The sequence below is a fragment of the Hylaeus anthracinus genome, unplaced genomic scaffold (genome assembly GCF_026225885.1).
Source record: "Hylaeus anthracinus isolate JK02 unplaced genomic scaffold, UHH_iyHylAnth1.0_haploid 11985, whole genome shotgun sequence".
Lineage (NCBI taxonomy): Eukaryota > Metazoa > Arthropoda > Insecta > Hymenoptera > Colletidae > Hylaeus > Hylaeus anthracinus.
The window spans coordinates 3,960,650-3,975,896 of NW_026534333.1; the positions used below are offsets into that span (position 1 = coordinate 3,960,650).

The window sequence follows — 15,247 nt, forward strand, 5'->3', positions numbered from 1 at the left end:
AAATTATATTTGTTTGTTAGCTTTATTAAACAATTTATATGCAATCGTACACATAAAGTTGAAAAAGTTGAAAGACATATTGTGACGTTAAGGTAATATATCAAATTTATCATTTTTATGAATATAATTATTATGTAATAATAATTATCGATCCTTTAGTTAGTGGCGAAATCTAGTAGGAACATTGAGAACTATTTTCACTACAAACTTAAGTGTGTTACCACCGATGGCGCCACTAGTAATAAAACCAGTATTAGTATTCATAAATGTGTATATTGTAAAACTAACAATAACGCACTCTAAATAAAGCTAAGGAATATCTCCAATAATCCTCTATCGTTTCGGTTCTGTTGAATTCCATGATTTTATTTATGCAAAGTACTTCTAGAAGTTGAACGTAGCAGTATACGTATCCCATAATTCGATACAAAGGAAACGCAACAGTCGATATAATATCGATATTCGATATCGATGTACTCTCGTAAATGATTGACCATTTGACTTCCGAGTTGAGTATAGAAGTCGGTGACAAGCAGTTATTACGGTAACAGAGAATACAAGCATTGACTTTTTTAATTATTACTTAGCGTTCATATTATAAGTAAATGGCAGTATAAAACAAAAGTAATTATTATTCGCAATTGGTTATAAGCAGTGAGTGCGAAAATGACGCTCACAAATAGGGTAAGTGGGTTAATTTGAACTCGATATTAGATTTCGGGCAATTCTTTATTTTTTAAACACTTTAGATGGAAATAGATGAAAAGACTGCGAAGGGAGAAGGTTTTAAACCTTATTACATTACCAAAATCGAAGAGCTGCAGTTAATTGTAGCAGAGAAAAGTCAAAATTTAAGGAGGTTACAAGCGCAACGTAATGAGCTTAACGCGAAAGGTATGCTTTACTTTTTATACCTATATATCACATCTACTATAATCAATAATTTCTATTTCATTGCTTTTAATATTTTTTATACTAAAAACATTGTTATTATCACTAGTGCGCATGTTGCGAGAGGAATTGCAACTTCTTCAAGAACAAGGATCATATGTTGGAGAAGTTGTCAAACCAATGGATAAAAAGAAAGTCTTGGTTAAAGTGCATCCTGAGGGCAAATTTGTTGTGGATATTGACAAAAACATTGATATCAACGATGTAACTCCAAATTCAAGAGTTGCATTGCGTAATGAAAGTTATACTCTGCATAAAATCTTACCAAATAAAGTCGATCCACTTGTTTCTCTTATGATGGTTGAGAAAGTACCAGATTCTACATACGAAATGGTTGGTGGCTTAGATAAACAGATTAAGGAAATTAAAGAGGTTATAGAACTACCTGTTAAACATCCTGAATTATTTGATGCTCTTGGAATTGCTCAACCTAAAGGAGTTCTTTTATATGGACCACCAGGTAGATGAATAATCAGAAGAAAATGCTGATTTATTTCTTATCAGAAAACGTGATACTTTATAAATGAATTTACCATTTATTTTCAGGTACAGGGAAAACTTTATTGGCAAGAGCTGTTGCTCATCATACAGAATGTACCTTTATTCGTGTATCTGGTTCTGAATTAGTACAAAAGTTCATTGGCGAAGGTTCGCGTATGGTTCGTGAACTTTTCGTAATGGCAAGAGAACATGCTCCATCTATAATATTCATGGATGAAATAGATTCAATTGGAAGTTCTCGTATTGAATCGGGATCTGGAGGAGATAGCGAAGTATGTTTTATATTTTGGATTTTAAAGTTCAGGAGTTCATTGAAACTTAATAAAAATTTTAATTAGGTTCAACGAACTATGCTTGAATTGCTCAACCAATTGGATGGTTTCGAAGCAACAAATAATATAAAAGTTATCATGGCAACAAACAGAATTGATATATTAGATCCTGCTTTATTGAGACCGGGACGTATCGATCGTAAAATTGAATTTCCGCCACCAAATGAGGAAGCGCGTCTCGATATTTTGAAGATCCACTCGAGAAAAATGAACTTAACTCGTGGTATTAATTTGAGAAAAATTGCAGAACTTATGCCTGGTGCATCAGGGGCTGAAGTGAAGGTATTTAATATTACGTCTGCAGAAATAATGGAGTGTTTTAAAAGATTGGAATTCTTTAGTCATCTTTCTTACGTTCTCATATTTTTAGGGTGTGTGTACAGAAGCTGGCATGTACGCTCTTAGAGAACGTCGCGTTCACGTTACTCAAGAAGATTTTGAAATGGCTGTGGCAAAAGTTATGCAGAAGGATTCAGAAAAGAATATGTCGATCAAGAAGTTATGGAAGTAATTGATTGTACTTTCTGTATTTCATTATTTCTATATTGTTTGCATTTTTTGTAACTCCATGTAACTTCAATTGAAATATGTATGAGAAATAAAGATTATAGTTATAAGAACAAAAGAATAATTTACTTTTTGTTTAAGAAATACTTTAATTTTTTCACCTGAGAATTTTCGGTTATTATTACAATAAGATTTATTTTAACACTGATTTACAAATTAAAGGTGTGGGTGTCTAACAGTCTGGGGTTGAAATTATTTGAATATTTTTTAGAATGTTTATATGCTTCCTCAAAACATGAATAGCCAAAATATTCGAACTACAATCGCATAAGATTGTTAGCAAAACTGATTTCAGAAGCGAGAAGGAAAACCTGTTCTTTCTTTGATCCCCGCTTGTCCCCACCAGTCCCCACTCTTGTCAACTCTTGTATGGTAATAACCGCATGTGGTTTCGCACGACATGTGTTCCTTAGTAATTCAACATTATTTATTATAATTGATTTTCACTAATTAGGTACGGCTGTTTATAGTTCAACATGGGTAAAAAAGGGAAAATTGGAAAACAACGAAGGGATAAATATTATCACCTAGCAAAGGAAACCGGTAAGTGGAAATATTTTTGTTACAGACTATATAATATTTCCAATATAATTAATTCGATGAAAGTTATGGAATAAAATATTTAGCAATAAATTAAAAACGCTTGCCAGCTTCTATGTTTGTTGTGTTACACGTTCCTCACAGGTTATATTTTATAGGTTATAGATCACGTGCTGCTTTCAAATTGATTCAGTTGAATCGAAAGTTTGAATTTTTACAAAAATCTCGAGTATGCATAGATTTATGTGCAGCTCCTGGTGGGTGGATGCAAATCGCCCGGCAGAATATGCCAGTATCTTCCATAGTCATTGGCGTAGATTTGTTTCCCATAAAACCAATCCCAGGATGTATCAGTTTAACAGAAGATATCACGACAGATAAATGTCGTGTTTCAATATCTCGTGAATTAAAGACATGGAAAGCTGATGTTGTGTTGAATGATGGAGCACCAAATGTTGGAAAAAACTGGCTCCACGATGCATATCAACAAATTGTTTTAACTTTAGCTGCTCTGAAATTGGCAACACAATTTCTGAGGCCTGGAGGATGGTTTGTTACAAAAGTTTTTCGATCAAAAGATTATCATGCATTGATTTGGGTTTTGAAACAGTTATTTAAAAAAGTACATGCAACTAAACCTCAAGCATCACGATCAGAATCTGCTGAAATTTTTGTTGTCTGTCAATATTATATTGCTCCAGACAAGTTAGATCCTAAATTCTTAGATCCAAAATATGTTTTTTCTGAATTAGAGATAGATTCAACAAATAAACTGAATGTATATAATCCGGTAACGAAGAAACATAAAGCAGAGGGCTATCCAGAAAACGATTATACTTTATATCATAAGTTATCAGTTAAAGATTTTATATCACATGAAAGTGCTGTGGAAGCATTGCAGAATGCTTCTGAAATTGTTTTCGATGATGAAACAATAGCAAGTCACGAGAAGACAACCAAGGAAATAAAGGAATGTTGTAAAGATATTAAAGTATTAGGTAAAAAGGATTTGCGGCGTTTACTTAGTTGGTGGAAAACAATGAAGGAATGTTTGAAAGAAAAACAACCGGTAGAAGAAGATGCAGAAAAAGATGTGGTGGATGAGTCAACAAAAGTACCTATGACTCAAGAAGAACTAGAAGATTTGGAAGATGAAGAAATTATGAAACAAATCGAGGAACTTCGAACCGACGAAGCTAGAGACCTTAAGCGAAAGAGGAAAAAAGTTAATAAAGAAAGACAAAAGTTAAATGAACGTCTGAATTTAAAAATGGTACATAAAGGAAACGAAGGACCTATATTGGAAGGAGACGAAATGTTTAGCTTGAAACAGATTAAGACATTACAACAGTTAGAAAATGTAACTGATCAGAATCCTGATGTAGTAGCAGAAAGTGATGTAGATTCGGATGAAGGGCAAAGAAAAGCCAAAAAAGTTACATATAACAAAGATGAAGGACATTTGGATAGCTCTGGATTGTATTATAAAACAGAGAATAGCAACTCAGAAGATTCAAGTGATTCATCAGATGATGACTCTCATAGTGACAAATCAGGCTTAGGTTTGGATGAGTCTGATAATGAAGATAAAAATGAAAGATTTGCAAAGAGAAAGAACGTGGATGAGGATTCAGAAAATCCTTTGTTAACTGACTTAGATCATAGGGATAAGAAGACTAAAAGAATTCACAAAGCAGAATTATGGTTTGAAAAAGATGTATTCAAGAATTTAGAAAACGAAAAAGATGAAGATTTTGAATTAGATAAAATGGTAGAAGAGTACAAGAAAAAAGGTGGACATTTAATAGGGGAAGATAACGAAGAAGAAAACACAAGTATGCAGAAGAAAGTTATAAAAGAACAAGATGGCGACGATGGCAATGGTAGCGATGACGATAATAGCGAAGATACAAATTCTGATTATGACATGCAGGAAATGATGGCTACTAATAAAAATAGTGTTAAAAAAACTCAAATTGGTGGCAAAAATGGTTTTGAAATAGTATCACAGACAAATGGTATAAAGCCAATAAAGAAGAAACGTTTGTCAGAAGAAGATTTAGCATTAGGGTCATTATTAGTTCAAAGTAAGAAAACTCGAAGGGATCTGGTAGATTCAGCTTGGAACAAATATGCGTTTAACGATGAAAAGTTACCAGATTGGTTTGTGCAAGATGAAGAAAAGCACATGAAGAAAGAAGCACCTGTACCTAAGGAACTCGTCGATGAGTACAGAAAGCGAGTAGAAGATGTGAATGTTAGGCCAATTAAAAAAGTATTAGAAGCAAAGGCGAGGAAAAAGCGACGAGCAATGCGTAAATTAGACAAAGCAAAGAAAAAAGTGGAAGCAATTATGGACAACACAGATATCAGCGACAGAGAGAAGTCGAAACAAATACAAGCGTAAGTATAATTTTCTGTCAACTATTTTTTATAATGAATAGATAGTAGATTGTTTTTTTATGTATACTTGTTTGCATTTTTATTTTAGGCTGTACAAGAAAGCTCATAAAGAACCGAAGAAAGATGTTACTTATATTGTGGCAAAGAAACATATGGCACAAAAGAAAGCGGCGAGACCCGCTGGTGTTAAAGGACGTTACAAGATAGTCGATCCCAGAATGAAGAAAGATTTACGTGCGGCAAAAGCAAAAGAAAAAACTAAAGGACGTGGAAAGAAAAGTCATGGCGGTAAACCACCTCGAGGAAAGCCTAAAGTTCACAAAGGAAAGAAATCAAAATAATTTCATGTACGCAAAAAAAAGAAACAATAAAAATACAAAACACACAAACATCTTTCAGGTGTATAGTAGACGTCACTTTGCAATGTTTTGTAATAGTGTATATAATATAGTGCGTTCTGTATATACATGTGTATTAATGTTTATTGTGTTTATTACACAATAAACGAAATTAAACTATTTTGTACATAAATATGTTCTATATTGAAATTATATTGTTTTACTAAAATTCGGTTCACAACTTAAACGCGTCCATAAACAGAGTCGAGATAGGTTGAACATATTTATACTATTACCAAATTTATTCTAGTGATTACGTTATAGAAGGCAATATCGCGTTCCAATTTGTAATCGAATTATTTTTGAGTTATAGTTGAATATACAGATTATTTTTGTTTTGCAAAAATACATATACGATAAACATAGAAGTTCCAAAAGGCAATGCAATTTATAAAGCGGTGTTCAAGGTTTATCAGTATAGATACATATCACCGCCCACCTGTTTAGTCTACGTGAGCGTCTCCCATCATCATTGACTAACATTCACAAGCTCCCCACCTTTTAGACCTTACAATGCTAACGGCATCTTCGTTGGGTGTATTCCGTGCATCGAACATTCTGATGCAACCGCAGCCTGCGTAGCGTCGGGACGCTGCGGTCGATGTCAAGGACAAGGCCGATAGCATTTAGAAAGATACTTCGACGTCGTTGCAATGAAAGTGGCGTCGACGAAATTTTTTTGGCTCGTCGCCAAAAATTGCATCACCGCCCTTCCGGACCAGACAGTGGCACGATTTCTAGAAACATACATTTGAATTTCCCACCCACGAAAATCTTAAAGTCGAAAAACTCGAAATCAATCGATAAATCAATTTAGAAAATCCAAGATGATATCGAGGTACTCGCATACTTTAATTATGGTAATTGCTTTAATTACTGGTTGTAGCTAATACAAATATAATAATTATAATAACCTCCGTAGATTCAGTTATCATCAGAAAGAATTCCTCTATTACCATCGGAGGCTATACCATGCGTGGGTATCCCTAATAGGGAAGTTAAAGAATAATGTGAAAAAAGGGCTATGTATACTGTTTTATCATAATGTAAGACTGGTACAGAAGATCTCTATCTTTGTTCGCACCCTGATAGATGGCAACCGGAGCGACAGGCCGACTGGCGGGTTGCGTTAAATCTACCGATAACGAACAGGAGTTCAAAGCGATTCACAAACTCCAATTTAAATTTTTATACTTGATATAATTGATCTCGTACTATAGATTAATAAATTTATTTAAATAAATGCTATCTTATTACGGATAAAAATACGTGGTTCCATTTAATTTCATAGGGTTTCATAGAAAATTCAAATCGTATTGCATGTGAAGTCTGGTTTAGAAAGTCATAACAGGTTTAATTTTAAAGGACACCGGTAGACCCCTGGCGTAATACCCACTTGTTCCAATTTGATTAGGGCGAGCCAAGTTCGCGTCGGGCGCCAAACACTTGTAGGTGGTGCAACCGGGTCTCGTAAATCTTGACGCACTAGCGCCGGTACCGATGTGCTTTTAACTTTCGATTTTCCTTGCGCTTACGATACTCTTGGCATTTCATAAATTCATCAGTTCCATTACAAATCGTTCGCTCGGGCCTGCGTATGCCACAGACGATACATATCCTCGTTGCAGTTTAAACTATTTCGATGTAATAAATACAGGCTCCGTGTGCTTCGTGTAATAATAGTAAACAATCGACGTGCACTGCACGGTGCAATTTTCTTGGCGTAGGCAGCTTCTATGAAAGGCTGTCAGTATGTCCGAGTATCTTTACGTGGTTGGCGCTTACGTCAAGGGCGACCTCGACTTTCCACCGTCTAATCTGTGCGAGAATCGGCCGAGACAAGCATTTCGTTTCAACTATGTGACCCCAGATAAAAGTCATCATGCCTTTCATGAAAACGTTGCAGGCCTTGCCTTGTTAATGCTACAACGTTATTCAAATTAATTCACTCATCTCGCTCGTGTGAAATCTCATTCAGTTCTTTGGTCAGTGGTGTTTTAGCGTTTTAGAGCCTTTTGAATTAAAATTTTCTTTCGCCGCAACGAACTAAAAGAAAGTTCTATGCTCTGAAAAGGCAACAAATTTAGATTCAACTTTGGTTCATTTTCGAATAGTTTGATATTTATTATTACGGATTAGCATTTCTGTAAAGGAATCATTAGATCGAATATATGTCCATTTTATAATTGTTTCTTTATTATTACGCAACCTGTGATATCGAACAAATTATATCGATTAGTTGCTAAATTATTTATAATCACGCTCTTAATTTCGTTCTCTGTTTACTTAGCATATCAAGGGTGATCGATTTTTCCAGCTGTTAAAGCTGATCGACTACTATCGCAGACTTAATAATTTTAGCCTGATATTTTCATTTCATTATGCATAGTTCGTTTATGTGAATTTTATAAAGATATAATTTATTCATCGAAGAAGCAAGAGTGTTTGCATTATTCCTTCTAAACGGTGAAACATCGTTTAATTTATTCGAAGAGTATGAATAACCAACGCAATTTCGAAGCTCCTACTCGATCGCATCTAATCGACAAAACGCAATAGAAATCGTACTCAAAACGTGTACACGGAAGTTCTTCTCCTCTCGCGCAGGTTGTTATTTCCGAGCCACCTCGCGTCGCAGAAACAGCCAGTGAACCAGCAGAGATGGGTCAAATCTTGCTGAAATAGTAAATGACAAATGAAATGAAACGTACAGCGATCTATTCGCGACATTTGTTCCCTCAGACACGTTTTATTCTCCTGAAATATAATTTCATTTCAAAATTCAAATTCTAATTTTTCATTCAACGAACAACTGGTAAGAAGATCATCTTCTATTCATCGAGAAGGATTTTGTCCACGTCCGTGCTCGTATACGAAGATAAAATAATTCAAGCTTTCAGCCAATGAGCGTTTTAGTCAATATTAAACGATCCTTTCGGTTTCGTTACAGTAGGATAAAATTCTGTAATACAATTTAAAGATAAAATTGTCGAGAAAGTTCAAGGGGATCGGCTATTAATTATTTGGAATAATTACGTGTTTTTAATTAAATACAAAGTGGATGACCCTGTTCGATACTGACGATGGTTAACGATATCAAATTTCATCCTACGAGGAATAAAATGGTGTCCGTGTTCTAAGCCTAGCGTTTAAATAAGAATCGATGCAAATCGTGTGTTGCGTCGTATCGTAAAATCGTCGAGGGACGAGATCAAGAACGTTCCTCGATATCGAATAAATGCTCATTGACTGGAAACATGAGTTCATTTGATGTGTAACCGAGCGATCGAGCGGACCAGAAGTTGTTTTGATTGATAGTAAAAGTTAACTCGCGCGATCGTATCGGAACGAACCAGCCAGACGTTCGACGGGATAGAGATCTAGGCGTTGGAAAAAGGGATAAAAGGTTGGGCTGGGGCCGTTGATATAACGAGACAAGGGCTGACGTGCGGTAATTGAGAATCGTTAACGCGTCCTCGAGGGAGATCGAGCGGCTGGATTTCGTCGGTTCCTCTCTTACTCTCAACCGGCGTTAACCATCAGCTCGTCTACCTCTTTTCGTCCCGGCTTCCTGGCCACGGTGCTGGTGACCTTCAACCGTTCAGGAGTGGATGGACCTTGTTGGCCAGCGGGCCGAGGTATAAGGTCAAGGTTACCGTTGTCGGTGTGCACGGGATATGCGACCTCCGGATGCATCGAGCGAGAAGCGCGCGCAGCTTGCACATGCGCCTCGTAGGGCAGCTTGTCGTACGTCGCAGCACGTCGAGCAAGCCATTGCCAAGGTCTTAGCTGGTCACGGGCAAACCGTTATAAGTAGCGATGGGCACGATCCAAAACTTCACTCGACCAACCAGATACACCTATCTCACGATTTACACGGAAGATCGGCTCCTTGGAATATGCTCTGTAAAGTTTGTTAAATCACCTCTTCTTAGAAACAATTCTCTACGTGGTCCCGATTACAGAAAATTGGTGGTCTTTATACACGGCCTTTAAGAGTTGCAATCATTCGAGTAGTATACTATAGACTATGTATCAAATTATTCTTTTTTTTAAGTATCCAAAAGAAAAGAGCTTACCGACAATGTATTATTGCAGATAATATTTTTACCTGAAATACTGTCGGCAACTGTATCGAGAAAAACCCAAACTTTCTGGTTAAAATGTTTATAATAAATCATGTTTGCGAATGGTACATGTATCTGTATTTCGTTCGACTTCGAATTGCTCTATCGCGATTCTTTTTGGAGCGACTGAAAATTTCCAACGTTAGAACACGAGGGTATTAGATCCATCGCTATCCGTAAGTTGCTGGTCGAGACTGATGCGAGGTCGTCGACGATTGTTTCAGGATAAGTTGTACTATTAACGCTCGCCCCACCGATCTTCTTTTATCTCCTACGCTGGGACACCGTATGATGAATTTCATCGGATTACCGAATATTATGGGTGTGATATTTCAAAGCGATACCAGTTGGCGTTGGAAAATTATAATCGATAGGAATGTAAATTTAACGGTTACCCCATTATTAACATAATTGAATTAGTCTTTCGATAGTTTCGTAGATTAACTTTTGTTAGGGTCTTGGAAGACCATAGGGTTCGAAGAAATTTATGCTTATTATGATTAACGACTATTTTACCGAGCTCGAGTGTATTAAAATACGAGTAATTAACTAGCTATTCGCGATAATATCCTGAATAGTAAAAAGAAAACAATAGGTATATAAATTTCCGCGCAATTGAGGAAAATTTCGTAAAATTTATTCGCTTCTTCGTTCGATTCCCGCTATTATAAGTATGACACAGGTGTTTTTACTGTGTCTCGTTGATACTACGATCTCTTTTCTGATGTAACCTAGTTATATCCTTACTATAGAACGCATTTTCCAATGTACTCGCTGCTCGTGTATCCATAAAGGGGATTTACGCAAATCTGGCGTCGATGGAGCCTCTTTACTCTATAGAAAACTGAACTGCAGGAATGCCGAGGCTGCATTGGTGCGGCCATATGACTCAATCTGATAATCCGATTGCATCTAGGGGGCTATTATAACGCTCAACAATATTCGATCATTGCGTAAGCTCTGTTTGTCGATTTCTGCGGGGCGCGTAGTATTTAAACATTCTGACGCAACGAATCGTTTTCAGAAATAGACATATTAAAAAAATACACGCATTTTATTCTCACCGAAGTCAGAAGGTCGGAAGTTCTGCAGATCCTCTTCGCGAAGCGTCGATATTCTGAAACCATTTAACGAGCCTTTGTAACGCAATTTCTCAAATGAAAATCAAAGACGTAATTTACAAGTTAGCCTTCGTGGAAAAATACACAGTGTTCTTTGTTTTTGTTCTTTATAATTGCGATGGAATCATCGCTTTCAACAGCAAGGAAACTGTAGCATGCGATAATTAATATACAGCTCGTGAGAAACTTTCGTCGTTAACGCGTGTTTGTTTGTCACTTTTTCTCTGAAATTATGGCAGGGAGACGGGTTCGTAAAAAGAACAAATGCGCGCGTCGGGGCGCCTGCGTCACGACACCAGGCGTGCATCCATGGCCAAGGTCCTCCCCGGTCACGGGCAACCCGTTATACGTGGCCGGGAGCCGACGCTTGCTCGAGGTCGTTCATGATTGTCTTGTTCGCCCCCGAGGCTCGAGAAAGGTTGATCTGGAGACGGATCCCACCTAGGGCATTATGAAAAGGCGCTAGGTTTACAGAGATAATCGGAATTTCAATTTCATCGAGTTTAACGATCACACGAAGCCACTTCACGTTGCATAATAATTTTTAAAGAAATTGAGAATTTTAATTCTTATCGAGTACAGAGTAGCAAGTATTTGTTCTTTTAGAGTACAAGGTTGTAATTTTTAATATTATTATTCGAGTCGACAATTAAGTGAACCTTGAACGTTATATTTTCGCGAGGTACGTATGTACGTATAGATATAAGGAGAACCAAAAATCTAGTATAACTTATTTCTTTGCTTGAAGTTGCGCGAAACCCGTGAACCTGTGCTTCGTTTTCGGGTAAACAAAAAGTTGGGGTGCTAGGAGAGTCGATAATGTTCACACGTACGAGAGCAGGCTCGCGAATTTTCGACGCAGCAGTACTTTCAACAGGTGACGACGCCATTATCGTATACCCGTACCGTCGCTATCTCGTTGGATCGTGACCAATTTTTAATTCAATTCCGCACGGTCGCCAGATACGTGTTTTCAACGAACGATGTTTTCGCGTAGGTCAGTTCTCGTTTTGGCGGATACCGCGAGCGCGGAAGGTTGCGACCTGTCGTGGAATGCGGTACGCTTTTATAGCTCGGGATATTTTTCTTGTCTCTGTTAAGAAAGAAATCGGATCAATCGTACGTTAATTCCCAGAAAAAGAATTCCTTCGTCGAAAGGTCGAATAAAATCCATGCAACAGACATTTCAACTAACTCGTGTTAGTCGAAAGACGTAGTGTTTTGCGCTTCGAGGCTGAAAACGCGAGAAGTTTAACGACAGAACCGAGAAGTAAATTCCCAGTGGTGTATTTAGATTTCTGATTATTTTCTTCCCTTCCTGAAGCGTGTTCCCGGTATCCATACTTTTCCCAGAATGGAAGGGGATTGGGGGTTGACGTTGGGGGGTGGCAAGTTCAAGGTCGACACGCCCGGGCCACGTCCGGGCATGCTAACCCAAATACGATTACGGTCTGAGGACAGTGGAGAGTCGAGACAACAAACTTGAGATCCAGTTGGAATTCGTCAGGGTTAACAGTGGTACGATATAAAATCCAATTCCTCGTTGGGATTGCCTCGAGTGGACTTGCTGTTAGGGTTACCGTCATTGGATCGTAAAAAAATAATCACAGGAAAGAAGAATTACGTTCTTTAGAGGGGAACGCAATTAGGGCTGAAATATGATATTTGGGATTTTTTTTTTTTTTTAACGACATTGCCGGTGTAATATCAGTATTTTGAACGCGTATCAAGAGTGGATACATCGAACGATATTCCTGTCGATTTTCGTTGAAAAATGTTAATTTATGTGGAAGATAGAAATATTCTTAGACGTCATGCTACAGAAGTTTTATCGGCGTAGATTTCTCTGATATTAATGATTGGAATTGATCGTAGAATTTTTGACACTAGAATTTCGGCTAAATGTCTCATGAAAGTATCGTTGAAATGTTCAATTTTATGGAAATTCGACAAGCGAGGAAATTTACTTTTTAAAGTCGTGGAATAAGTGTTCCTCTTTAAAGAGATAGTCTCGCGTAACGGATCCAGTAAGTGGGCAATCTCTGCGATTTTTTTTTTTAGCAAAAACTACACGACGGATTAGAACGAAACATGTTGTACTTATCGACGTACTCGCGAAGATATCACGTGAAGGTTTTTTTTTTTTTACATAATTCACTTGGTCAATGTGTGTAATTTCGTCCGCCTCTGTTCGCGGCTCTTTGTTTTTTACAATTATCGAGTGGCTCGCGGAATTCGACGATCGTCAATATTTATCAATGACGGGACGGCTTTCGATTGTGTAGGTGAACCGGACTACTTTTCATAATAAGCGGTTTCATGAAATATTCGCACCTCTTGACTCCGCCGTTTTAATTTGACATCGACGTGTTCATGAATATTTATAGAGGACACTGTTTTTTTTTTTCTATTTTTTCAAGAGATCCCCTGTTTCTCGTTTGCGTTGTTTTTCGCAACGTTCACGAATTTGCCCGCGATGCTCGAGGGAATTGTATATCTCGACGAGAAACCAACCTTTTCGCACATGATGTTTCAGGTGAACATCAGGTAAAGAAACTGTTCGTCAGCAAGTGGGAATAATTCGCGACGTTTAGCATTAAATCATTTATTGTACTTTAATATTTTCATGGAGGGTCCTTTCCGGGACGTTCATTTGTAATATTAATAAATAATCCTTACGCGTATCGAGGCGCTGTCGAAAGCAATTAAAGCTGATCTCTGATTATACCTTTAAATCTGGTTTCATGCTTAATCGCGATTCATGAAGTTGCATCATGCTTGCAAAAGAACAATAATACGTAGTAGCGAGGCTTTATGTCGATTACCTTGAACACTGAGTCCGTGCATTGTGGATACAATTTTAATATTTTAATGTCAGTGGCTAGACTATCTGCAGCGATACGTTTTTTTATTGTTTAGCTAACTAAATTGTATTTATGAAACTACAAATTGGAGTAATTTAAACGAATAAAACACGAAAAGTATAAGGTCTATATTCAAAATGAAATTTACATTTTACAGTATATGAAATCATTTTAATTAACGGAATGCCTATTTACGTCCGGAAGGATTATTTTATTTCAGTCACATTCTTAATTAATTCATTGTATCGTCCGTTTGCAATTAAGCCCGTTAATGACCAACTGCCGATCACGTATGTTTCTTTCTTTTGTAACAGTTAGTACTAAATCTCAAATAAATTTCAGAAACAAACAGTTACACGATCTGCAACTTACGCAGCAAGCAAAGATATGTAGACTTATCAGTTTTGAAGTTATCTCGTAACTTACATAGCACTTTGGCTCGTCATGAATTAAATCTTTTGGCGCTTACGCGCCTCAGTGTTTCGGTATGCGTACGAAGCGCATCGAAACTCTATGTGGGAGGATGCAGTGTGCCATAAGTTGGCTGACATCGTCATTGCGCTTAGTCACGAGGATTATCGCCTCGTAATAATGTCACTAGGACGTCTCATTAGAAAACGCCCACCGAACACGCGGCTCTCGGAAACAAGCGAATCAGACGAGCAAATATTCTTGTTTATCGCTTCCTTGAATTTATCGGTAGCTCGTACCTCGCCGCAGGTGCATCATCACCGATGTCATCACCGACACGTAATCGTAATTAATGGTCTTACGTGTTCGTAATTACCCAATGGAAACGAAAAACTTCACAACGTTATTTACCTGGTGAATTGTCGTGATCGATTCGTTGCCCTAACGCAGATGATTCTTATCACGGGAAGGGCGTGTTATAATTTCGTTGTAACTCGGTGACTATGTGACTATTTCGAAAATTCGATAAAAAGATTGGTTGCACGAAAGTTTGTTGCAAATTAGAACGTCAGAGTGGATCGTAATCTCAATTTATGAAAAGAAAGAGAACAAGAAAAAAACGAATGTTTTGAATAATGATCGAAACGTTTGAAATAACATATTAACGGAAATAATTATTAACAAGTTTGCTTACGAATTACTCGAGCAGCTGTTTGTCAAGTATTACATCATTTTTGAAATCCAGCTTACATAAACTTCCAGGAGCAGCGAATATTCGCGAGTCACGTTAGAGTATCGTAATACACGACTCGTTATCGCATTCAAAATGCGTCTCTGATGTTTCTTTTCGGATGCAAAGAACTGTGTATTCTTTATGGTTAAAATGCCAAGCGAGCAATTTCACGCTAATATCGATTATCCGAAAAGAAACTCGAGAAAAGGTATGTATCGCTAATGAGAACGCTTCGAGCGAGTCTCGTTTCCAGTCGTAGGAGCTGTCGATTAGAGTTTGGAATGGTCGATTAGGAGATT

General features: G+C 37.3%; 2 protein-coding genes across 2 annotated transcripts; both read left to right on the forward strand.

Moving 5' to 3' along the window:
* The first annotated feature begins 497 nt into the window (after nucleotides 1-497).
* LOC128887128 (26S proteasome regulatory subunit 8) lies at nucleotides 498-2,415 on the forward strand. The gene is made up of 6 exons (XM_054142651.1): nucleotides 498-684; nucleotides 750-894; nucleotides 1,001-1,411; nucleotides 1,498-1,724; nucleotides 1,791-2,066; nucleotides 2,155-2,415. The coding sequence occupies exons 1-6, from the start codon at nucleotides 667-669 to the stop codon at nucleotides 2,293-2,295; spliced, it is 1,218 nt and encodes a 405-aa protein (XP_053998626.1). The 5' UTR covers nucleotides 498-666; the 3' UTR covers nucleotides 2,296-2,415.
* A 291-nt stretch (nucleotides 2,416-2,706) lies between these two features.
* LOC128887113 (pre-rRNA 2'-O-ribose RNA methyltransferase FTSJ3) lies at nucleotides 2,707-5,873 on the forward strand. Its single transcript, XM_054142613.1, has 3 exons — nucleotides 2,707-2,894; nucleotides 3,050-5,294; nucleotides 5,383-5,873. The coding sequence occupies exons 1-3, from the start codon at nucleotides 2,828-2,830 to the stop codon at nucleotides 5,633-5,635; spliced, it is 2,565 nt and encodes an 854-aa protein (XP_053998588.1). The 5' UTR covers nucleotides 2,707-2,827; the 3' UTR covers nucleotides 5,636-5,873.
* The last annotated feature ends 9,374 nt before the right edge of the window (nucleotides 5,874-15,247 follow it).

Excerpts from the sequence above, each read along its gene's own strand:
- LOC128887128 (XM_054142651.1), top strand. Across the intron at positions 1,412-1,497 it reads TCTTTTATATGGACCACCAG|GTACAGGGAAAACTTTATTG; the intron begins GTAGATGAATAA and ends ATTTATTTTCAG. Across the intron at positions 1,725-1,790 it reads GATCTGGAGGAGATAGCGAA|GTTCAACGAACTATGCTTGA; the intron begins GTATGTTTTATA and ends AATTTTAATTAG.
- LOC128887113 (XM_054142613.1), top strand. The coding sequence starts at position 2,828 with ATGGGTAAAAAAGGGAAAATTGGAAAACAACGAAGGGATAAATATTAT. Across the intron at positions 2,895-3,049 it reads TCACCTAGCAAAGGAAACCG|GTTATAGATCACGTGCTGCT; the intron begins GTAAGTGGAAAT and ends TATATTTTATAG. Across the intron at positions 5,295-5,382 it reads AAGTCGAAACAAATACAAGC|GCTGTACAAGAAAGCTCATA; the intron begins GTAAGTATAATT and ends TTTTTATTTTAG.